Source organism: Ornithorhynchus anatinus, chromosome 3, assembly GCF_004115215.2.
Source record: "Ornithorhynchus anatinus isolate Pmale09 chromosome 3, mOrnAna1.pri.v4, whole genome shotgun sequence".
Lineage (NCBI taxonomy): Eukaryota > Metazoa > Chordata > Mammalia > Monotremata > Ornithorhynchidae > Ornithorhynchus > Ornithorhynchus anatinus.
The window spans coordinates 18,155,864-18,180,230 of NC_041730.1; the positions used below are offsets into that span (position 1 = coordinate 18,155,864).

Below are 24,367 nucleotides of genomic sequence, written 5' to 3' on the forward strand. Positions count from 1 at the left end.
CACCTTGCCCCATACTGATTCAGATTCTCAGCTTCCTGCTTTGTGTGGAAGGGTCAATGGGATTTCCGCTCAGCCCGAAGGAGTTGGGTGGGGAAGGGGGAAGATTGGGGACAGAACCTACCAAGTTCTCTCTTCTTTTGGTGAAGTGCCCCAACACAGGTTTCCCATGCTCATAGCAGCTGTTTCAGACTTTTTAACTCCATTTTTACCTCCCTGTCCTCCACCACCCCATCTTTTGGCCCTAATGACCTTGCTATGTAATTCATCAGTAAAATTAAAACCATCGGGCGTGATTCTCCTAAAAACTCCACCACCACCATCCTCCTCCTGCCACTTCTTTGATTCTTCCATCCTTCCCAGGGTTATCTCAGGAGGAGATCTCCCGCCTCTTCTCGAAATCTACTCTCTGCCCCCCGTGCCTCTGAACTCTTTCCTTTTTTCTCTCCCTGACTTCCTTCTTCAACCATTCACTCTGCAATGGCTCCTCCACTGCTTTCAAACATGCCCATGCATCCTTATCCTAAAAAGACCCTTCCCTAATCCCAGGGCACCTTCCAGTTATTGCACCATCTCTCTCATACCTTTCCTTTCTAAACTCCTCGAGCAAGTTGGTTACACCCACTGTCTCCACTTTCAGACTTTTCCATAACTACAGACAACACCACTATCCTCCCTGTCTCACAACCTGCAACTTGGGCATTATCCTTGGGAAACAGCAAGGCCTAATGAATATAGCGTGGGCCTGGGAGTCAGAAGGTCATGGGTTCTAATCCCAGCTTTGTCACTAGTCAGCTGTGTGATCTTGGGCATGTCCCTTCACTTCTCTTTGCCTCAGTTACCTCATCTGTAAAATGGGGATTGAAACTGTAAACCTCACTGTGGGACAGGGACTGTGTCCCACCTAACTTGCTTGTATCCATCCAGGCTTTTTGTACAGTGCCTGGCACATAGTAAGAACATAATAAATACCATTATTATTATTATTATCCTTGACTCCTCTCTTTTTCAACAGCAGATTCAGTCTCTTTGTTACCAAATCCTTCCTTCATAGCATCTCTAGAATCTGACCCTTCTTCTCCATCCAAACTGATATCAAACTGTTCTAAGCACCTCTCAACCTCCCACCTTGACTACTGCATCCTCCTCCTCATCAACCATCCTGCCTCCCAACTCTCCCAAGAGGTAGAGGGACAGCAGAAGGGTTGGGGCAGAGAACCTTACACCTTGGAGTCAGAGGACCTGGGTTCTAATCCTGACTCTGCCACTAATGTGTTGTGTGATCTCGGTCAAGACACTTAACCCTTCTGCTGTTCCTCTCTCTGGTTCCAAGTTCCAATTGCACAGGTTCTTGCTGTGTGATTTGGGGCAACTCACTTCATTTTCAGTTTCCTCATCTGAAAATGGGGATTCAATACCTGGTCTCCTTCCCCCTTAGACTGCAAGCCCCATGAGGGACAGGAACAGTGGGTGATCCGAATGTATTCTCCCAACCCAGCACTTAGCACTTTGCTTAGCATATAATAAGCACTTTTAAAAAAAGTACTTGTAAAATGCTTACTATGTGCCAGGCACTGTATTAAGAATTGGGTTAGATACAAGAAAAGTCAGGTTGGACTCGGTCCTTGTCCCACATAGAGCTCAGAGTCTTAATCTTCCTTTTACAGGTGAGATAAATGAGGCACAGAGAATTTAAGTTACTTGCCGTAGGTCACACAGCAAACAGGTTGTGGAGTCGAAATTAGAACCCAGATCCTCTGACTCATGGTCTTATACTCTTTCCACTAAGCCATGCTGCCGTTCTGCCCATCCTTAATTTTTTCAGGTCCTTTTCATATATTCATTGATTCATTTTCACAGTTTAATTTTCCCAGAATTGAATTGACTATTTTTGCAATCCGGGCTATTCCGCAAGAACCTCTCCTAAGAAAAGTCAATAATGAAACTTAACCATTGCCAGACACCAATTCATCATAGCCTAGTGGAAAAAGGATGGGCCTGGAGTTGGGAGGAGCTGAGTCCTAATCCTGGCTCTTCCTCTTGTCTGCTGGATGACCTTGGGAAAGTCATTTAGCTTCTCTGTGTATTAATTTCCATATTTTCAAAATCCATACTAAATACCTGTTCTTCCTTCTACTTAGACTACGCATCCTGTGTTGGGACAGGGACTGTGTCCAGCTGATTCTCTTGTCTCTACCCCAGGACTTAATATAGTGCTTGGCATATAGTGAGCACTTAACAAATACCACAACTATACATTCATTCATTCAATCGTATTTATTGAGCGCTTACTATATGCAGAGCACTGTACTAAGCGCTTGGAATGTTCAATTCGGCAACAGATAGAGACAATCCCTGTTGATTCCCTCTTTGAGTCCTTCAGCTTTTTAGCATGTGGAGTTCTGAGCAGAAGAAACTCTGCTAGTGGTTAGTACAGGAAAAGTTAGGACTACTGATGAGAAAGGTAAGGGATATCAGAAGGGACATCCTTGAAAATCACAGTCAGTGTTCCACGCTTCCTACCAGGTTTTGTTTTATGGTATTTGTTAAATGCTTACTATGAGCCAGTCATTATATTAAGCACCTGCTAGACAAAAGATAATCAGGTTGGACACAATCCATGTCCCATACGGGGCTCACAGTTTCAGTCCCCATTTTACAGAGACAGAATATGGATTGAATGAATTATCGGTGACACTTAGAAAAGACATTTTTCGTGTGGTTACATCATTTATTGGATTTGCTCTTTCCAACAATGGTAAGGGCAAAGGAGCTTAAGCAGAAAACCCATTCACAGAGTGCATTTATCCAAATTACATGGTGCATTTGATGCAGCTTCCTGATGCATAAGCTTAGGGAGGGGTATCGCTGCCTCTTGAATATTTTATGGCAGAGTAAATCAAATTTCAATTAAAAAGTCTTATTTCTTCATAGTCCGGGGAATGATATCTCAAGCCTTGATAGACCTGGGGCGCTGCCTCTGACTTTTTAGAATCAGCAGGCTTATTAGTGACATCCTGTAAAATGCACAAAAGACACCTTTCAGTTCTTTGTAGCATTAGAAACACCTGCAGTGTTAGTCTTCCAGTCCTCAAACCTCTCTTCATCACAATTATCTTTCTATTGCCATTACAGTCCTGGCACCCATCACCATCCGAACTGACTTCCTTTCCCCTCTTGACACGATTGATTCAGTATTATTGTTGTTGTCTCATGCTGTCGAGTTGTTTCCAAACCATAGCGACGCCATGGATACATCTCTCCCAGAACGGCCCACCTCCACCTGCAATCGTTCTGGTAGTGAATCCATAGAGTTTTCTTGGTAAAAATATGAAAGTAGTTTACCATCGCCTCCTGCTGCGAAGTAAACGAGTCTCTGCCCTCGACTGTCTCCCGTGCCGCTGCTGCCCAGCCCAGGTGAGTTTTGACCTGTAGCGGATTGCCTTCCACTCGCTAGCCACCGGCCAAGCTAGGAATGGAATTGGCTCTGCTTGACTCTCCCTTCCGTAGTCGAGACTGGTAGAGTACTGGAAACTCTGCAGGTGCGACCCTGAGAGGAGACTCGGTAATGCAGCCCCAGTTAACTCCACTGATTTCTCCCATCCAACCCAGACATCCCTGTGAGATGGGATCCAGAGGCATTGAAAGGGGGAAACTGGCTTGGGTGAGCCACGCCTGGGCATTTATATCTCTGCAGACCCTGATTAGAGGCAAGGAAACTAGATCCTTCTTTTCATCTCTGCCCAGGCTAAGATGAGGCAGAAATACCAGCAGGGGTTGTTCACTGTGACCAAACTGCTGTGGGACTGAGGAAGGGAAGGAAAAGGTGGGCACGATAGGAAAAATGGGAGTTGGAGAGTATCATTATTACTAGTCTTACTGTATGGGCCTTAGTCTACGAGTATAAGGAAGTTGGGTCCAGCAAAAATGGAAGTGGAGAAGAGGCAGAGAAGGGAATTTAATATTGGGTGATCCTGTATGTTTCTGTCTATGACCAAGCTTGTATGGGGCAAAGGCTGGTTTTTCAGAGGAATTTTTCAAGCACAGATTTCCTCTTTGGGGCTGACTCTCCAGGGGGAAAGTTGTCTTCTCCACCAGTATAGCATTTCTATACTTCATTCCGCTGCCTGGATTATCTTTCTGCAGAGCCACTCTGGGCATGTCCCTCGTCTCCTCAAAAACCTCCAGTGGTTGCCTATCAACCTTTGCATGAAACAAAAACTCCTCACTCTTGGCTTCAAAGCTCTCCATCAGTTGGGCCCCTCCTACCTCACCTCCCTTCTCTCCTACTACAGCCCACCCCGTACACTCCGCTCTTCTGCCGCTAACCTCTTCACGGTGCCTCGTTCTCACCCGTCCCGCCATCGACCCCTGGCCCACGTCCTACCACTGATCTGGAATGCCCTCCCTCCTTACATCTGCCCAACAACTCTCTCCCCCTCTTCAAAGCTCTAGTGAGAGTTCATCTCCTCCAGGAGGCCTTCCGAGGCTGAGCCCTCCCTCTCCCTCTGCCCCTCTTCCCCTCCCCATTCCCCCTACTCTGTCCCTCTGCTCTACCCCCTTCCCCTCCCCATGGGACTTGTACATATTTGTATATATTATTTCTCTATTTTATTCATGATATATACATATCTATGATTCTATTCATCTATTTGATGGTATTGATGCCTGACTACTTGTTTTGTTTTGCTGTCTGTCTCCCCCTTTTAGACAGTGAGCCCGTCGTTGGTCAGGGATTGTCTCTATCTATTGCCAAATTGTACATTCCGAGCTCTTAGTTCAGTGCTCTGCACCAAGTAAGAGCTCAATAAATACGCTGAATGCGTGAATGAATAACCAACGCTGTCCCAAGAAGACTGACAGTATGGGAGATACTTTCCAATAACCCTTCTTTGAATTCCTCCTGATGTCAACACCATGAGGCTGTGAAGAAGGGGCTGGATTTGGGTTTTTTCCTCCCCAAACTAAGGCTGGCTCTGACTCATGCAGACTTTCCCTGACTCTCTTTACCTCGATTCTGAAGAGGACTGATGCTCTCCCACAGAAAGCTAGGGGGCTGGGGAGGAGCATGTCTTGGGCCTCCAGGGGGCGATTGAGGACATGATTTCAGCACCAGGCAGTGCTAATCCCACTTGGGGAGACAGAGATCCTCATCCTTGGAGAATTCTCCAAAATTGATTCATCGCTTAACAAAGCCACTGTTCCCTTCCTCAACTCTACTAAGACTAAGTAATTTTGGTATTGCTAGTGAAGAGGGGACAGGATGGGGGAGGAGGGAGGGTGGGGCAGGGTCCTACTCCCCTCCACCCCCCCTCCCCCCAGGGCTATTCCCCTCACAGCCTCCCTGGAGATCACCCAGTTACCCCCATTTCTTGTGGGACCCCGGGCGTGTCAACTCCCCTGCGGGCCCACCCCACCTCTCACCTTACTTCTCCGGAAGCCACTCATCTATCCCAAATTCTCCTGAAGCTGGAAGTCTGGAAAGGCTGTTCATCTCCCCCAGCCCTATTTTCAACAGGAAGAAACCCAGCGGGTGGATGTGGCAGGGTAAAGTCACCAGAAGAAACCCAGGGGCTGGAGGTGGCAAGGAAAAGTCACCAGAAGAAACCCAGGGGCTGGAGGTGGCAGGGAAAAATCACCAGAAGGGCTCTCCTAGGTCCCCACCCCGGGTAAGAACAGGGGCAGTCCCCCCACTTGCCTCTCCAGATTTTACCCCCAGTTTTCCTGGGGCTAGAAGCCTGAGTCCTGAGCAAGTGTGACTCAGGTTAGACTTTTCCCGCTGCTCTGAGAAGCCGGCTACCGTGGGTGCTGAGTACCCTAGAGAACTGATGGGGAATAAGTCCGGGTAGGTGTGTTTTAGGGAGAAGCTTGGCAGATGGTCTTGGTGGGGGGATATTCTGCGACAGTGGACATGAGAGCATATAAGAAAAGGGAGTGCACAGGGCCTGCAATTACCATCTCTCTCGGGCCTGCTTGGGCTGCACCATGGAGATGAAATCACTGGCTTCAAAGACTCAACAGGCAGATTCTCCCACCAATCAAATCCAGTTGAAGTGTGGCTATTCCTCGATAAGCAGAATTATCCACCAATCAGACCCTGCCTGGGGGAGCCAATCAGGAGGGGACAGTGGGGGCTGGATCACAAACCAATGTTGTAATTGTACAAATCTGGTAAACAGAGGTTTCCAGGAAACGTTTCTTATCTCGTGAATCTAGATTCAAAAACCTCTCTATTTCTAGTAAAGAACCCCATATACAATTTCCTGGAAATTGAAGGAATTAAAGCATCTTTTTTTCTGCGTCCAGATTGCTACGAGAAAGCAAGTTAGGCTGGGCCGTTCATCGGTTCCTGTTCATCAATGAAGTTATTTGCAGGGATATTTGCTTAGAGGTGCTTGGATCAAGAAAGGGATTTCTAGAAGAAAATTCATTTTTTAAGCAGAATGTGTACAAACCCAGGATATGTTAACCATATTTGTCCCAGGAAACAAGGATTCCAGCCAGAGCCAGCCAAAGGGATTCTGATTTCTGCCGGGCAGGGAACAATTTGAACTTTCCCATCCCCCATCTCCTTCTGACTCCCTCTGCATCAATCGATCAGTGGTATTTACTCAGTGCTTACTATGTGCAAAACACTGTAAAAAGCACTTGGGAGAGCCCAGTACAACATAATTAGCTTCCTGAGGATTGGCCCCAATGTCTACTCATTGAGGGCAGCAGGACAGAGCCACCAGATGGGTTTGGACCATGAGGACTGGGCCATAAGTAAATTATTATGGTATTTGGGAAGCACTTAATTTGTGTCAAGCACTGTTCTAAGTGCTGGGGTAGATAGAAGTTACTCAGAAAAACCCTCTTGGCTCAAAATAACATTTTGCTTTCCACCTGGCCTTAATCAATTTGCACCTAAGGACAAATCCCCCGACTACTTGTGAGCTATCAAGGCAGATCTCTTTAGGGCCATTAAGAAACAAGAAGATCCTGCAAAATCCTCATAAACTGCAGCTACGTTTGCCTTTTTGCAGAGCCAACCTTTATATAGTAGAAGGAGGATGAGGAGAAGAAATACGAATGGTATTCATCTTCCCTGCCAAAGCCATCACTGTCCTCTGCTGCCTCATCACCACAACCAATTCCATGTAGGAATTTGGGCCACAAACCATCTTTTGCGACAATCCAAACAGCAATCTCCAGATGACATTGGGCATACCTGATCCAAGTCACTGCAAGATGCTTTCCAAACAAAGATTGTGAAAGAAAGCGCAGTGCAGAATTCCAGAATGCTTAAGATCACCAGCCCCTGCAAGAGAGGAAGAGAATCCCATGGGGATAAAATCTTAGTAGCGCTAATGCTTGCAAGTTCACCAGAAATGCAGGGAACCTGTGAAACTTAGAATTACCTAATACAAAGTCAAGAGGTCAGACCTTAAAGAAGAGCTGTGTCTGACTTTTTACATGTCATATAACTCTACCCCTCCTCAAAGCAGCCAATCAATCAATCAATCAGTCGGTGGTATTTATTGAGCACCTATAGAATGCAGAGGATTGAACTGAGAGTATAATGAAGAAAGAAGATGTGATCCTTGCCTGCAAGGGGCTTACAGCCTAGCAGGGGAGACTGAAAGTCACAAATTATTTAGAAATGACCCTATGACCCAAGAATGACCCTATAACTGTTGAAAACAGGATCGTAGCAGGATAATCAATCTATCAATCATATTTATTGAGCACTTACTGTGTGTAGAGCACTATACTAAGTGCTTGGGAGAGTACAATATAATAGAGTTGGTGGTCATGTTCCCTGCCCACAAGTTTACAGTCTAGAGGGACTATATAAACATGTAGATATAAATATATCTGTCAGGTAGATATGAGACTCTGTGTCCAATTTTGCCTGGAAACCTCATTTTGTTTCCTGGGACAATATGTTAGCATGTTTTTATATGCTAAGGTGATAAATATTAAGGCTGATGGTTGAATTGAGATGCCTAAGAGAGAGGGAAATCAACTGTGGAATGTCCAAAGCTCTATCTTTTGCCTGCTGTGTAACCTTGGGCAAATCACTTAACTCTTCTATGCCTCAGCTTCCTTATCTGAAAAATGGGGATTCAATTCAAGTGCACTTGACAAATACCGTAATTATTACGATGGTGACGATGGAGGAGGTGGGTTTCCAGGATAACTTTGAAGATGGGGAGAGCTATGAGCTACCAGATTTGAAGAAGGAAGAAATTCCAGGCAGCAGGAAGGATGCGAGCAAGGGGTTGAAGGTGGAGAATCAAGAGTGAGGATTAGTAAGATGATTGGCTTGAGAGGAATAAATACTGCAGGCTTGAATGTGGCAGAAGAAGAGAAGTGATGTGTCAGGGGAAGAGAGGAATACCTTGAAACCAGTGTTCAGAAGTTCTGTGAATGTGGAGAGAAAGGGGTAGTCATTGGAGGTGTTTTTTAGAAATGGGGAGACATTAGGGAAGAACATTTGAGAAAGTTGATTTGGACAGCAGAGTGTGATATAGACTGAAGAAGCGAAGGCTGGAGGGAGGGAGATTAGCGAGAGGGCTCACACGGTAGCCTAGTCGAGACATGATGAAAGCCTGAACCACAGAGGTGGCCGTTTGGGTGAAAGGAAGGAACAGAGGAGGGAAATGGGAGCCCCAAGTGGGACAGGGACTGTGTCCAGCCTGAATATCTTCTATCTACCCCAGAGTTTAGAACGGTGCTCGATACACAGCGAGCACTTCACAAATGCCATAATTACTACTGAATGCTGTGGAGGTTGAGAGGGCAGGCTCTCAAAGAACACCTGCTTAGGTCTTCTAGACCGTGAGCCCATTGTTGGGTTGGGAATGTCCCTATTTGTTGCTGAATTGTACTTTCCAAGTGGTTAATATAGTGCTCTGCACACTGTAAGTGCTCAATAAATACGATTGAATGAATGAATATTCTACTATCAGTCACTGCCTAATCCATTAGTCCTAGCAAAGCCGAGAAGTGGAGAGCTTAGCTTTGATGCTTTTGTCTTAGTTACAATACTTTGTTGTTTCGTGACCCTGCATTGCCTCTTAATATTGAAATCAGCACATAAGTACAGGCTAGTAGAACTAATCTGGTAAACTGTGCATCGCTGGTCCCTGTCGCACCGTCTCGAACAGACCCAGCGAGGTACGATACAGCGAGATATCAGAATTCTGTGACTTCGGAACTTTGGAGCCTCTTTTGGAGACCACGTTTTGGGGCAGATGGGTCATTCATTGTCTGAACCAGTAAAGCGCCCATTAAGTTCTATTCTGATATCTTTGGGGAGCATGTGGCACCTGTGTTTCCCTCCCCACTCCCTAATTGTGGTTACAGAAGCGGCGTGGGCTCATGAAAAGAATACGGGCCTGGGAGTCAGAAAGACCCGGGTTCCAATCCCGGCTCCGCTCCTGCCTGTTATTTGACCTCGGACAAGTCACTTCACTTCTCTGTGCCTCAATTACCTCCTGTGAAAAATGGAGATTAGCACTGTGAGCCCCAAGTGGGACATAGACCGTGTCCAACCTGATTAGGTTGTATCTTCCCCAGTGCTTAGTACAGTGCCTAGCACTGTATTTAGAGAAGCATCATGGCTTAATGGAAAGATCGCAGGTTGGGAGTCAGAGAGCGTGGGTTCTAATCCCGGCTCCGCCACCGGTCAGCTGTGTGACTTTGGGCAAGTCACTTAAATGCTCTGTGACTCAGTTACCTCATCTGTAAAATGGGGATTATGACTCTGAGCCCCACGTGGGACAACCTGATTATCTTGTATCTGCTCCAGTGCTTAGAACAGTGCTTGGCACATAGGAAGCGCTTAACAAATACCATCATCATTATTATAGTAAGCACTAAAAAGATAACCCCCCCCCCAAATTAATCAGATTGTATACAGTCCCTGCTCCATTTGGGGCTCACAGTCAAAGGAGGAGAGAGAACAAGTTTTGAATTTCCATTTTACAGATGAGGAAACTGAGAAAGAGAAGTTAAGTGAATTGCCCAAGGTCACATAACAGACAATAGGTAGATCTGGGATTAGAGCCCAGGTCTTCTGACTTCCAGGCTTGTGCTCTTTCCAGTAGGTCACGCTGCTGGGGCTGCAGATCACTGACCTGTAATCTCATCCTCCTATCACTGGAAATTCAGTCTTGAATTATCCCAGACAATCATGGCCTTGGGAACGGTGACCTTCACATTCTCATCTCTAGGCACTGACATTCTCCACTGCGGACGGCAGCTTTACACAGAACTAGATAAAGTGAAGCAGTGTGGCTCAGTGGAAAGAGCCCAGGCTTGGGAGTCAGAGGTCATGGGTTCTAATCCCGGCTCAGTCGCTTGTGTGACTTTGGGCATGTCACTTCACTTCTCTGGGCCGCAGTGACCTCATCTGTAAAATGGGGATGAAGACTGTGAGCCCCACGTGGGACTACCTGATCACCTTGTATCCCTCCAGTGCTTAGAACAGAGCTTTGCACATAGTAAGCGCTTAACAAATGCCCTCACTATTATTATTATTATTACTCCTTGAAGAATTGCCCTGCAGAACCCCTGCCCTAGGGAAAATTCTTGAAAAGCCCCTAGATTTCAGCTCACACCCTGTTACGTTCACTTACGAACTATAACCACTTACAATTCTCCAAAAGGAATTCAAAACATTGCTCCAATATCTTGTATAGATAATACAGATTGAGAGGAGGATAATCCCGGCTCCGGAGAATATGGAGCTAACAAAATTCGTGGCCAGGCTGCCTTGTACCTGTAAGAGAATGACAACCTTCAGCAAAGAAATCTCACAGTGATATTTTCAAGCTCTTCACGAGGCTGGATTGACCAACCCAACTCTCACGTCAGAGGAAGATCAGGACCAGAGTCACTGTTTAGTGGGATTAGAAATGAATCTAGCCTTGAAGCCTTGTGGCCTGGGGGATAGAGCACCGGCCTGGGAGTCAGAAGGACCTAACTTCTAATCCCAGCTCCGCCGCTTGTCTCCTGTGTGACCTTGGGCAAATTACTTAATTTTTCTGTGCCTCAGTTACCTCATTTATGAAGTGGGGATTAAGACTGTGAGCCTCATGTGGGATGTTGACTGTGCCCAACCTGATCACCTTGTAATGTTGGTATTTGTTAAACGCTTACTATGTGCCAAGCACCGTTCTAAGCACTGGGGTAGTTACAAGGTAATCAGGTGGTCCCACGTGGGGCTCACAGTCTTAATCCCCATTTTACAGACTAAGGCACAGAGAAGTTAAGTGACTTGCCCAAAGTCCCACAGCAGACAAGTGAGGGAGCCTGGATTAGAACCATTACCCCTGACTCCCAAGCCTGGGCTCTTACCACTAAGCCACGTTCCAGCACTTAGTAGAGTGCCTGGCACAGAGTAAGCACTTAACAGTGCAATTTAAAGGAAAAAAAAAAACAGTTCAGAGGATAGTTTAAAGCAGCATGGCTTAGTGGAAAGAGCACGGGCTTGGGAGTCAGAGGTCCTGGGTTCTAATCCAGGCTCTGCCACTTGTCTGCAGTGGGACTTTGGCCAAGTCACTTAACTTCTCTGGGCCTCAGTTACCTTACCTGTAAAATGGAGATTAAGACTGTGAGCCCCACATGGGACCAACTGACTACCTTGTATCTATTCCAGCGCTTAGAACAGTGCTTGGCACATAGTAGGTGCTCAACAAATACCATTATCAAGTGCTTAGTATAGTGCTCTGTGCACAATAAGCACTCATTAAATACGATTGGATGGAGAAGCAGCGTGGCTCAGTGGAAAGAGCACGGGCTTTGGAGTCAGGGCTCATGAGTTCGAATCCCAGCTCTGCCACTTGTCGGCTGTGTGGCTATGGGCAAGTCACTTAACTTCTCTGTGCCTCAGTTCCCTCATCTCTAAAATGGGGATGAAGACTGTGAGCCCCACGTGGGACAACCTGATTCCCCTGTGTCTACCCCAGCGCTTAGAACAGTGCTCGGCACATAGTAAGCGCTTAACAAATACCAACATTATTATTATTATGAATGAATGAATGAACGAGTCCCAGAACACACTCATGGGAGGATTCACCATTCCCAGAATCCCTCTCCATGTTGGCCAAACTCTTACTCTCATCCAACCCAGCTCCTCTGACACTACCCCCTGTCTCCACTGCCTTCTCTCAGGGAACAGAATGGAAAAGGTTTGAGGCTCTGTGGCAATACCGGGGAGACATGTTTCTAATAAGAACAATTGAAAGAATGATTGTGGTATTTAAGTGCTTTTTATGGGACGAGAATTGTACTAAGAACTGGAGAAAACACAGTCCAATTAGATCAGACATAGCCCCTGGTCCTTTAGGAACTCTCGATCAAGAATGGGTAACCTTTTCCTTTAGACTGTTAACTCCTTCTGGGCAGGGATCATGTCTACAAACTCTATTGTATTGTACTTTTTCAGGGGCTTAGCCCGGTACTCTGCACATAGTAAGCACTCAGTAAATACCACTAGTTGATTTTATAGTTGAGGAAACTGAGGAACAGGGCAGTTAAGTGACTCATCCAAGGTCACACAGCAGGCAGTGGCAGAGCTGTGATAAGCTCCCAGGTCTCGTGACCTCTAGATCAATGGTAAGGCACGCTGTTTCTTCTGATTTGAATATGAGTCTTTCTCCAAAGGTAGAAAAAGACAAAATGAGTCGTGAAACTCAGTAAGCAATGATGTGCTCCAGAACCTGAAGGAAATAAGGGCGATTTTATGGGAAAATGATCAAGAGACCTAAAATAACTCTGCTCTGGTTTGTTACCACTTCGATTTGTTGTGGGAAACACTAGATTTACTTACATCCTGCCTCTGGCCTGGAGCTCCCTCCCACTTCATGTCCAGCGGATGATCACTCCCCATACCTTCACCCTTAGTAAAAGCACACCTCCTACAAGAGGCCCTTCCCAACTAAGCCCTCATTTCCCCTACTCCCTTTTTCTTCTGTGACATCCAAGCATTTGGATTTGCACCCTTTACCTCCCACTTTCCCTCCTCCCCCTTTCCCTCTGCTCCTCCCCTTCCCTTCCCCCCATGCCCTCTGCTCTTCCCCCTTCCCCTCCCCTCAGCACTGTGCATATTTGTATATATTATTTATTACCCTATTTATTTTGTTAATGAGGTATATCTCTCCATGATTCTATTTATCTTAATGATGTTGTCTTGTTTTGTTTTGTTCTGTTTTGCTTTGCTGTCTGTCTCCCCTGCTTAGACTGTGAGCCCGTAATTGGGCAGGGATTGTCTCTATCTGATGCCGAATTGTATATTCCAAGCGCTTAGTACAGTGCTCTGCACATAGCAGGCACTCAATAAATACTATTGAATGAATGAACGAACGCAGCCCCACATAATTTATATACATAACCACAATTTGTTTATATTTATTTCTGGGTCCCTCTCTAGACTGTAAGCTCCTTGTGGGCAGGGAATGTATTTACTATTTCTGTTGTATTAAACTTTTCCAAGCACTTAGTTCATTTCCCTAAACTCAGCAAGCCCCCCAGTAAATACAATTGATTGATTCTGCAAGCAGATGACTTTTCCCTGGGATAAGGAGAGAGAGGGGAGATGGAGAAGGGAAAGTTCTATGACAGTAGTAGCTGGGAGGAGGCAAAGTTAACGTGGAGCCCTGAATTCTGGTTTGGTGACTTTAATACTTCATGTCGGCTCTCTGCCTCCTTCGATTAAACTGCACCAATCTCTAGGGTTTATTAGGAGAGAGAAAATGTCACTCACCAGACATGTGGATTTTTGTCCAGCTGCAATTGAGAGGGATCCTGAAATAATGAACTGGTCATAGGAGATTAATAAAGTCAGTGATGAACATTTTTAGCCGAAGGTCATTTATATGCCCTTGGTCCCTTGGGTCCCATCTCCCCACTACAATCCTTGTTCCCGAAAGCGGTCTAGAACGTCCAGGTTACTCTCAGTTAATGTCAGACTTGCAGGGACTATGGAGTGTCCAGTGAGATAGGAGAGAGCAGGCCCTTGTAATGTTTGACTGCTCCTCGAGACTATAAGCTCTCTGTGGGCAGGGAACGTGTCTTACCAACTCTGTTACATCGCATTCTCTTGAGGGCATAGTACAGCGCTCCCCACATGGTGAGCACTCAATAAATCTGATTGATGGATTGCTCCAATCTTGGGGTGATGAGCCTTGCAATAATGCCAAACACGGTCCTTGTCAGGAATCACATCTCCATTAAATAGAAAAACCAACAACACATTTTCTCTTTTTTTTAAATGCTATTTGTTAAGTCTTTACTATGTGCCAAGCACTGTGCTCAGAACTGCGTAAGGTACAAAATAATCAGGTTGGATTTCGTCTCTTTCTTACACCGGGATCACTACCTAATCACATGCTTATTTGTGTTCGTACGTATTTGCATAGTTGAATTGACACAACAAGGAGAGCCATTCTCATTCTGTTCCTTTGAACATCCTCTTGTCACTTTCAGAGTCAGAACACTGGGCCAGATGAACTAGTGGTCCATTTGAGCGTAAGCTCATTTTGGGGAGGGAATGTGTCATGCTTCTGAGAAGCAGCGTGGCTCAGTGGAAAGAGCACGGGCTTTGGAGTCAGAGTTCATGGGTTCGAATCCCGGCTCGGCCACTTGTCAGCTGAGTGACTTTGGGCAAGTCACTTAACTTCTCTGTGCCTCAGTTCCCTCATCTGTAAAATGGGGATTAAGACTGTGAGCCCCACGTGGGACAACCTGATTCCCCTGTGTCTACCCCAGCGCTTAGAACGGTGCTCGGCACATAGTAAGCGCTTAACAAATACCAACATTATTATTATTATTCTGGTTTTCTCCACCCCCCACTTAATTCCCTATGTTGCACCCAGTGGCTGCTCAATAAATACTGTTAGTTCTACTACCCAGTGATCAATCAGTGCTACTTATTGAGTGCTTACTAGGTGCAGAGCACTTTACTAAATGCTCGGGAGAGTACAATGAAAGAGATTGATGACAGTGCTCCTTTCCTTATTTAGTTGAATCGCATGGATTCTTATTTTTCTCTAAGTCAGTAGTATTTACTGAGCACATACTTCCTGCAGAGCACTGTATTAAGCACGTGGGAGAGTACAGTAGAGTTAATAAGGTACAATTATTTGAGGAAAACTACTCCTTAGATATACAGGACAAAACCAGATTCATTTTGAATTTAGAATAATGAAGGAAACATATTTCAGGTTTTGCACTGTTTCCTTTTCTAAAGGGACAGGAAGAAGCTGATCTAAGATTTTAAAAGGGTGGTGAGCTGGAGACCACAATCACACACTCCAAAGACCTCGTTCGCACCCCGAAAAGCTAACAGTTAAAGCCCGGTGGTGAATTCTAAGAGAAATATTCGCTTTTGCACTTGTTCGGACCCTTTTCCTTCTGAGCGAAGATGCAGCACAACTCATCTGTGCCATTTAAAATCATTAGATTGGAATTTGGAGATTGAAACTGGGGGGAAAGTTTGCCTCACTCTGATCCAGCCACTCTGTGGCTTTTATCTCTTCCAATCAATCAGTCAAACAATCAGTGGGATTTTTTGAGCACTTACTGTGTGTAGAGAACCACGCTAAACCCCTGGGAGAAACCAGTATAAAAGTGTTGGGAGACCCATTCACTACCCACAAGGATCTTACAGTCTAGTGGGGAGACTCCTCCATTAGCAGAGATGCAGAAGTTCTGTTCCGACGTCATATACGCCCTCGTGGATAAAATATTGAAACTCTCAGTGATGAAGAATGATCTCAAGAACATAAATTCATCGGTAACACAATCGACTCTACTCACAGATATGCTTCCGCAGAAAGAATACGCTAAATATAAAAGATAGAGCTCATCTCTCTCGAACATCATAGCTATTCCACAGAAAAAGTTCATTTGAGCAATCACGACCTGTATAACCTAGAAGCAGAACAGTGGAGGATGGTGAGCAGAGAGAAAGGCTGATTCTTTCCTAATTCAGTCATCGGGCCAGTCGGTTTTAGTATTAGTATTATTGCATTTGTTAAGCATTTAATATGTGTCAAACACAAGTTAACCAGGTTGGACACAGTCCCTATCCCACATGGGGCTCACAGTATAAGTAGGAGAGAGAGCTGGCATGGAATCTCTATTTTTAATTTGAGGAAACTAAGGAACAGAGAAGTTTAGTGAATTGCCCAAGGTCACGCAGCAAGCACCCGCAGCAAAAAGCAGCGAGACCAATGTGGTAGCTTTTAGGATACTGAAGAAGGGGCAGATCAGAAGAATATTATGGAGGGAATAGCAGTAGGAGTTAGCAAGCAGCTGAATACAAGCATGGAGAGAGAGAAAGAAGTAAGCCAAGGTTTCAGTCTTCAGAGACAGGGAGGATCAGAAGTAGCATGTTCTAGTGGAAAGAGCACAGGCCTGGGAGTCAGAGATCCTGGGTTCCAATCCTGGCTCTGCCACTTGTCAGTTGCATGAGCTTGGACAAGTCACTTAAATTCTCTGTGTCTCACCTCTTCCGTAAAATGGGACTAAAAGTGTGAGCCCCATGTAGGACAGGGACTCTGTCCAACCGGATTAGCTTTTATTTACCTCAGTGCTTAGTACGTTGCCTGATCCTGTCCCTGAAGCTCGAAACCTCGGCGTAATCCTTTCTCTCTCTCTCAATGCTTGGATTCGGCTGGTTGCTAAATCCTACCGCTTTTACCTCCATAGTATTCATCTGATCTGTCCCTTCTTCTATATCCTAAAAGCTATCATGTTGGCTCCAGTCCATTGTTTATCCCAACTAGACCACACTATCAGTCTCCTCATTGGTCTCCCTACCAGCTGTCTCTCCCCTCTACAGATCATTCTTCATTCTGCTGCCCTGAGTCATTTTCTAAAACACCGATTTTTCTCCCATCACCACATGCCTCAAAACCTTTATTTAGTTAACCTTACCTCTCTGCGTAGAGCAGAAACTTCTGACATTGGTTTTACATCACTCAATCAGCTATCTTCATCTCATTTATCCACTCTCTTCTCCCACTCTGCCCCAGCTCACACGCTTTTGTTCCTTCAAGCTAATTTGCTCACTGCACCTTGTTCTTTCCTCTCATCCATGACCCCTCACTCACACCCTTCCTGTGTCTCCAGATCCCTCCCCATCAAAATCACCATTCCCAAGCCATCCCTTTCTTCAAAGCCCAACTGAAATCTACCTCCTCTTGGAACTCTTACCTGAATATTTTTTCTAATCCCCAAATCATATCCCCCTCTGCAACAGTTAGGATCTTGGAGTAAACCCTCTCAACTCTCAACTTGAATTGTTGACAAGAAGTGACTAAATCCTTTCCCTAAGCCTTTGTTGCCCCCTCTTCTCAAAGATATATGGTTTGTTCTTTTGGCATCCCATAGGGGACTGAATTCTACTTACCCCCAGGGCTTTGGCCGTCCCCTTCATGAATTTCTTCAGCTTGTCATTCTTTTGGTGAGAGGACCCTGCCTGCACCTTGTGACTTGACTTCTGCATTTTGGTGTCAGGCTGGTTAAAGTCACCATACACCTCATCGGATCTCATCTTTGATGGCATGATGATTTGGCTGATGCTTAAAGAGAGAAATATTAATGGATCTGCAAACAAAATCATAGCCTTTTGTAGTTTCAGTCTTCTTTGTGGAATGTGATCAGAAGCAAAATCTGGAAGCCTTCTTTTCATTATCACTGTCTTGGTCTTCTTATTGCCCTCTGACAAATGGACACAGGGCCTAACAGCTGGGTTGTTTGCCATTTTGCAAATGCTGAACCACTCTAATGTTTGCACCATGTTCACTAATTCTATCTCAATCAATCAACCAATGAGTGATATTTATTGAGCAGAGCACTGTATTAAGTTCTTGGGAAAGTACGTTACAATAAAGTTGGGAGACATGCTCCCTCCCCACAATGAGCTTACAATCCCCATCTGTCTCCACATCAAACATAAGCTCCTTACCATTGGGTTTAAACATTTAAGCCGTTCAATCTATTTTCCCCCTCCTACCTTACCTTGCTGATCTCCTACTACAATTCCACCTGCAAACTTCACTCCTCCAACACCAACCTTCTCACTGTACCTCAATCTCGCCTTTCTTGCCTCTGATCCCTTAGTCATGTCATCCTTCCGGCTTGGACTTCCTTCCTCCTTCATACCCAACAGACCATCGCTCTCCTCATCTTCGAAGCCCTGCTAAAGTTATATTTCCTTCAAGAGACTTTTCCTGACTAATCTGTCGATTCCCTGTCTTAGCCCTTCTTTCTGCATTGTCTAAGCACTTGAATCCGTTCTCCTTAAGCATTTGACGTTCACTTCTCACCCAGCACTTATGTATATATCCGTCTGTAATTTATTTTAATATCCGCCTCTTCTTTTAGTCTGTCAGGGTAGGGGTTGGGTATACCTATTCTTCTGTATCGTATTCCCCAAAGCACCTAATACAGTGTAAGTGCTCAGTAAATACCATTTTGATTAATCGATTCTACCTAGGGTTACCCTTGAGCTTCCCTAGAGTGCTACAGCTCCCTATGGGCAGCCTGAGTGTGGAAAGAAAGAGAGGCTCCTCTGGTCAGATTCCCCCCAGTCCTGCCATCCAGTATGTGTAGTACAGTGCTCTACACATAATAGGTGCTCAGTAAGTACAGTTGATTGATGGATTGCTTTGAGGTGAAGAACAACTCTACTATGACTTCTATGTTCCCTACTAGCTTGGGCAGTGGCCAAGGAGGCTTCTGCAGCAGGGGAATCTAGTAAGTCCACTATTAAGAGCAGCATCTCCCCTGCAGAGAAGGAAGCTGGAGTGACTGACATGGTTTCCTCCTTTAGGATGCAATGGGCAACGTCCTTTTTAGGGCTAGGTGGTCCATGCAAGCCCCACGAGGAAGAGGGACTGTGTGTGATCTGATATAATAATAATAATAATAATAATGATGATGGTATTTGTTAAGTGCGTACTATGTTCCAAGCACTGTTCTAAGCCCTGGGGTAGATACAAGGTTATCAGCTTGTCCCACAAGGGCCTCACAGTCCTAATCCCCGTTTTACAGATGAGGTAACTGAGGCCCAGAGAAGTTAAGTGACCTGCCCAAAGTCACACAGCTGACAAGTGGTGGAGCCGGGATTAGAACCCATGACCTCTGACTCCCAAGCCCGTGTTTTTTCCATAATCTTTTTTCTAAACAAGCTCATAACACAATTCTTGGTGCAGAGTAAGGACCAAACTCCTCATCTTGCCACCTAGCCATAACCTCTATGCCTCTTAATTGTTCAGATCAGTCATCAACACCATCATCCTCCCCACCCCAGAAGCCAGCAGCCTTGGGATGACCCCCGACCCGTTGCTATTGCTCAGTTTTCACCGCCAGTCTACTGCCAAATCCTTCCAATTTTATCTGGCCTTTTCCCCATTCTACCCCTTTCCCTCCATCCAAACTATTAGGAGCCTGGAACAAGCTCTGGTCTTGCCACCACTAGATCGTGGCATTAGCTTCCTCATTGGTCTCCCATCCTCTCTCACTCCAATCTATGCTAAATGCTGCTGCCCAGATGATCTTCACTGGCTCCACCGCAAAAAAAAATTCTTCACAGTCAGCTTCACAGTTCCCCACCATCCGGCCCCACACTGCCATTCTGCCCTCTTTTTTTTCTATTGTTCCCCGATTCACCGTCTTTGTTTCTCCCAAGCCAATCTTCTAACTGTACCTCATTCTCGACTGTCCCACCCCTATTCCCTCACTCATGCTGTTCCCCTGGCCTGGAACTCCCTCACTCTCCACATCAGGCAGAACACAGCTCTCCCCACATTTAAAGCCCCACTAAAATACCACTTTCTCCAAAAAGCTTTCCCCAATTACTCTCCCCTCATCCTGAACCAGATCAGCTCTTCGGTCAACACTAGAATTTAAGAACACATTTACACCTTACTTAGGACTCAAGTACATAGGTCCACTTCAGTCTTTTATTTTTGACTTCTCTAATTGTAAAACTTCTCTTTGTTTCCCCCACTAGCATGCAAATCCTCGGGGGCAAGGGATGGATATCACTTTGCAATTCTGCACTTCCCAAGCACTTAGGATAGTGAACCGTCCCAAGTGAGTGCTTAATGAATGCGACTGCAACTACTTCTAATAATGATATTGATAACAATAATAATATAGAAAGTAACTTATAAATCATTATGCCTTTCCCTTGCGCTCTTCTTCTTCACCCAGAGGCAAACTAGGCTGTGCACATTTCCAGCGATGGAAATTGTGCTGACTTCCAAAATTCTTTCAAGCCACAGGGAGAGATTCATTTTCACCCAGATGGTTCTTGTTCCCGTATTCCCTGGCTAGATATCCGACTCTTCCTGATTCAGAAAACTGTGGTCAGTGGCTCCCGGCTATTGTGAATGGCTCAACTGGGTCACTCTCATCTACAGCTACAAACCTGCAACCCCTCCCCAAGCCCAGATGACTCAGAGCCGAGGCCCCACGTTGTCTCTAAGAGGAAACTCCATCATACATTCACATGCTTCATCCACTGCCACCCTGTTAAGGGTAAGGGACGTGGGGCTTCACTTGGTGGCCAAGGTCGCCCACAGCGCCAAGAAAGATGTGATAAGTCACTCGCACAAACCCTAGTATGTGCCTGGAGTTTCCCTGTAGGTTCGTGTCCCCGCTCGTACCCCAACTCACCCTGGAAGCGGGAGCCCTTCACAGTGAGAGCAGCAGTCAGAGCGTCGCTGATAATAAATCAACTGCTCCGACCCTTTCCCTCTCACCGTCTGACAGAGCTTTTTCTGAACCGTTGGTCCTTCTCAGCACCTCTCCTCTCTCGTCTGTGGGATCACCCTTTTATTTTGAACATGGGGATGGACTTTAGGTATGGTGTCGGGGGGTGGAGCATTATGGGGGCAGGACACTGTGAGGACTTGCTTTTTGAGGGAACGAGGAGAGAAGATGGGGTGGAAATGGAGGCAAAGGGGAGAAGGAGAAAAGGAAGTGGAAAATAAGCAGGGGAAAAGGAAGAGACAGAGGTGACGAAGAAGAAAGGGAAAGGGAGTGGGAAGACAGAAGGTGAAGTTCTACCTTCCTTGTCACGCTGTCGTTGCTTCCACCATTGACATTCGCTTCACCCTCCCTGAGTTCCTGGCTCTGACCAAAGGTTCCTCTCGCCCTGAGCCCCAGAGTTCTGTAAGCCCGAGCTGCCCGCCGGGCCCATCTTGGGGGCTCACCCGGGTATCCCCTGGTGGACATGAACCTTGGCATAAGCCCCACAATACTGCACATCACCTCACTGCTTTCCAGCCTGGAGGCTGCGGCCGAGCAGGAATGAAAATGAGGCCAGAGTTACTGTTGTTAGTGTAATGGCAGCAACCAAAGCTACAGCCGGGGTCTCCACCATCTGGCCCCTCTTTCAGCCGGGATCTCCATCACCTGGCCCCTCCTTACAGCTGCGGGGGTCTCCACCATCTGGACTCTCCCATCAGCCAGTTTCTCTGGGTGGGAGACTGGGGTTTTCTATGCGGTTGATGCTGCCACAGTGTTCTCAGAGCTCCGACACCCTCTTGGTCTGCAGAGGGGGCCCCAGGTCCCCACCCAGACCGAGGCGGGCAGACGCTCACCCTCATGGAGCAACGTGGCTAGGGGCAGGAGGAGCCCGTGAGCTAACTCTACAGCCAGCATGCCGGCGGAGGGTGGAGAAAGCCCAGACCAAATTCCTGATTCCTCCTTTGTTTGTTTTTTTTTAATGGTACTTTTTATGTGCTTACTATGTACAAGGCACTGTCCTAAGCACTGGAGTAGACCCAAGATAATCAGATCGGACACAGTCCATGTCCCACGTGGGGCTCACCGTCTTAATCCCCATTTTATAAATGAGGAAACTGAGATACAGAGAGGTTAGTGACTTGCTCGATGTTACACGGCAGATGAGTGACAGAGCAGGGATTAAAACGTAAATCCGTCCTACTCCCAGGCCCGTGCTCCTTCCACTATGACACACTGCCTCTCCTCAATTCCATTCCATTTTCCGAGAGCTGGGATATGCCCGCTATGCCCAGAAAGCTGCAGGGGTGAAGTTAGTGGTTCAGTCCTCTCACGGAGGCGATGGTCCCCAGTCCCCTACGCCTTGTGTGTGTTTGTGTGTGTGTGTATATGTGGGTCTCTGTGCTTATTCCAAATAAGCTCCCTCCAAGTAGTGCTCTCTCCCCGTAACTCTGCATACTCCCTTCCCCAGGCTGTAGGTGTTGGTCATAAAGGAGGGGCTTTCTGACAGGTGGAAACATTTGAGGGGTTTGTGCGGTTTCTTGCTCAGCCAAGCCTCAGGACCTCATAGCAATTTTACAATTGCAATGCGAAAGCCTCTACCCTCACCTCTCAAAGCTTCTGGGGAGTTTCCTCTCAGGACAACATTTCAAGAGCCAAGTCATTCCAGCCTCTTGAAACCCTAACTACCCATTCCCTGAAACGTTTCTGAAATCCCACTCAGTATCTAATCCTGTCCTTTTTGATGCACTTTAAAATTCACTTCATTTAAAAAATTCAGCTTCAAAGTGTCTTCATGGCATCATGTAAAATTGTTTAATGCTTGTTTACCACTGTGCTTCAAGATTTTATGTTCTTTCCGGTATTATTTCTTCAGGACATTTAAGATGCGAACACACTTCTGCACCACCAAGATGGTGAGGGATTTAAGCGGGAGCAGCAAATGGGGCTAAAATGATGCAGGAGATTTAGGGGCCGCAGCCCAACACCTTGGGCTGTGGAGAGGAGGCAGGCGTAAGAGACTTGAAATAATAAGTAATAAAAATAATAATGGCATTTATTAAGCATTTATTACGTGCTAGGCACCGTACTGAGCACTGGGGTCTGTACAAGGTAGAATACAGTCCTTGTTCCACATGGGCTCACAGTCTTAATATCCACTTTACAGATGAGGTAACTGAGGCACAGAGAACTGAAATGATTTGCCCAAGGTCACCCACCGGACGCATGGCAGAGCCGGGATTAGAACCCAGATCCTTCTGAATCCCAGGCTCGTGCTGTATCCACTAGCCCACACTGCTTCTCTCAACGTGTAGGGGGCTCCCAAAAATCTAATAGCCCCAAGGCCCAAGGTGGGTTAATCCGGCCCTGGCAGCATGCCTTGAATTTTGAGAAGGCTTCAGTGGGGGAGTGGGCTCTTGACAACTTGAGCGCTCTGAGGTCCCTGCTGGTCCCCTTTATTATCAGATTGTTGAGTCCTGTAGCAAGAGTGAGAGTCTGACTTGCCTCCGCCCCATCGAGGCTTCCTGCTGGGCCCCTGCCTCCAGCTCAGCAAAGACAAAGACACACTAGCAGTGTGAGGCCACGACAAGTCGCCTTTACCTCCGAGGCCCTCAGGTAGGAGAGAGGTTGCCTTGCCCACATCAGCCTTCTCATCAACCCCCCGCTCCAATCTGTGAAGGGTGAAGAGTTAGTAGCAGCGTGAAGCCCTCTCAACCTTTACAGCCTTGGGAAGCTGCAATCCTCCAAGGCCCAGAACCCCGCCACGTGGCTGGGACTGTGGATGTAGCTATGACTGTTGGTATTTGTTAAGCACTCACTATGTGCAGAGCACTGTTCTAAGCGCTGGGGTAGACACAGGGGAATCAGGTTGTCCCACGAGGGGCTCCCAGTCTTCATCCCCATTTTACAGATGAGGTCACTGGGGCACAGAGAAGTTAAGTGACTTGCCCACAGTCACACAGCTGACAAGTGGCAGAGCTGGGATTCGAACTCATGACCTCTGACTCCAAAGCCCGTGCTCTTTCCACTGAGCCACGCTGCTTCTCTATGTTGGACTCTTAGCGGCAAGTTGCCTGAAATTCTGCTCTTTCAGGCACAGTAGCACTCTTATTGTGTTTACCATTATACTGGTCTTTCTATGATATTATTGAGTTTTTATTATTTCAACTTTTCTTGGAATTCTGTTGCCAAGACCCTGCCTACTTCCTTATTCCTTGATGGTTAGCTCCTTGAGACCAGGCACCATTTCCAATTATCACCCAAGTATTTTTGCCTCATCTCTCAGGGTGGCACCTGGAGAGTTTCCAGTCCTCTACCAGTCTCGGCTATGGGAGGGAGGATCAAGCAGAGGCCTGCCCATTCCATTCCTAGCTTGGGCAGAGGCTAGCGAGTGGAAGGCAATCTGCTACAAGTCAAAACTCACCTGTGCTGGGCAGCAGCGGCACGGGAGAGAGTCGAGGGAGGAGACTCGAGTTTACTGAGGGGAAGGAAGCAGTGGTGAATCACTTCCATATTTTTACTAAGGAAACCCTGTGGATCCACTACCAAAACGACTGCAGATGGAGAGCGGGGCGTTCTGGAAGAGATGTGTCTCTGTGGATCGGCGACGACTCGACAC

General features: G+C 46.4%; 1 protein-coding gene and 2 non-coding genes across 3 annotated transcripts; 1 reads left to right on the top strand and 2 right to left on the bottom strand.

The window, feature by feature from the left end:
• Positions 1-2,724: 2,724 nt before the first annotated feature.
• On the bottom strand, positions 2,725-17,568 carry LOC114810187 (membrane-spanning 4-domains subfamily A member 4A-like). Its single transcript, XM_029060844.2, has 6 exons — positions 17,402-17,568; positions 15,805-15,918; positions 13,751-13,804; positions 10,640-10,765; positions 7,208-7,297; positions 2,725-3,014 (listed from the first exon to the last, which is right to left on the bottom strand). Exons 1-6 carry the CDS (start codon positions 17,555-17,557, stop codon positions 2,904-2,906), a joined length of 651 nt encoding a protein of 216 aa, XP_028916677.1. The 5' UTR covers positions 17,558-17,568; the 3' UTR covers positions 2,725-2,903.
• Positions 3,425-3,557, bottom strand: LOC114810889. The gene has a single exon (XR_003758579.1). It is a non-coding gene; the product is annotated as a small nucleolar RNA SNORA7 (small nucleolar RNA).
• A 6,456-nt stretch (positions 17,569-24,024) lies between the features above and the next one.
• Positions 24,025-24,162, top strand: LOC114810722. The gene has a single exon (XR_003758417.1). It is a non-coding gene; the product is annotated as a small nucleolar RNA SNORA7 (small nucleolar RNA).
• The last annotated feature ends 205 nt before the right edge of the window (positions 24,163-24,367 follow it).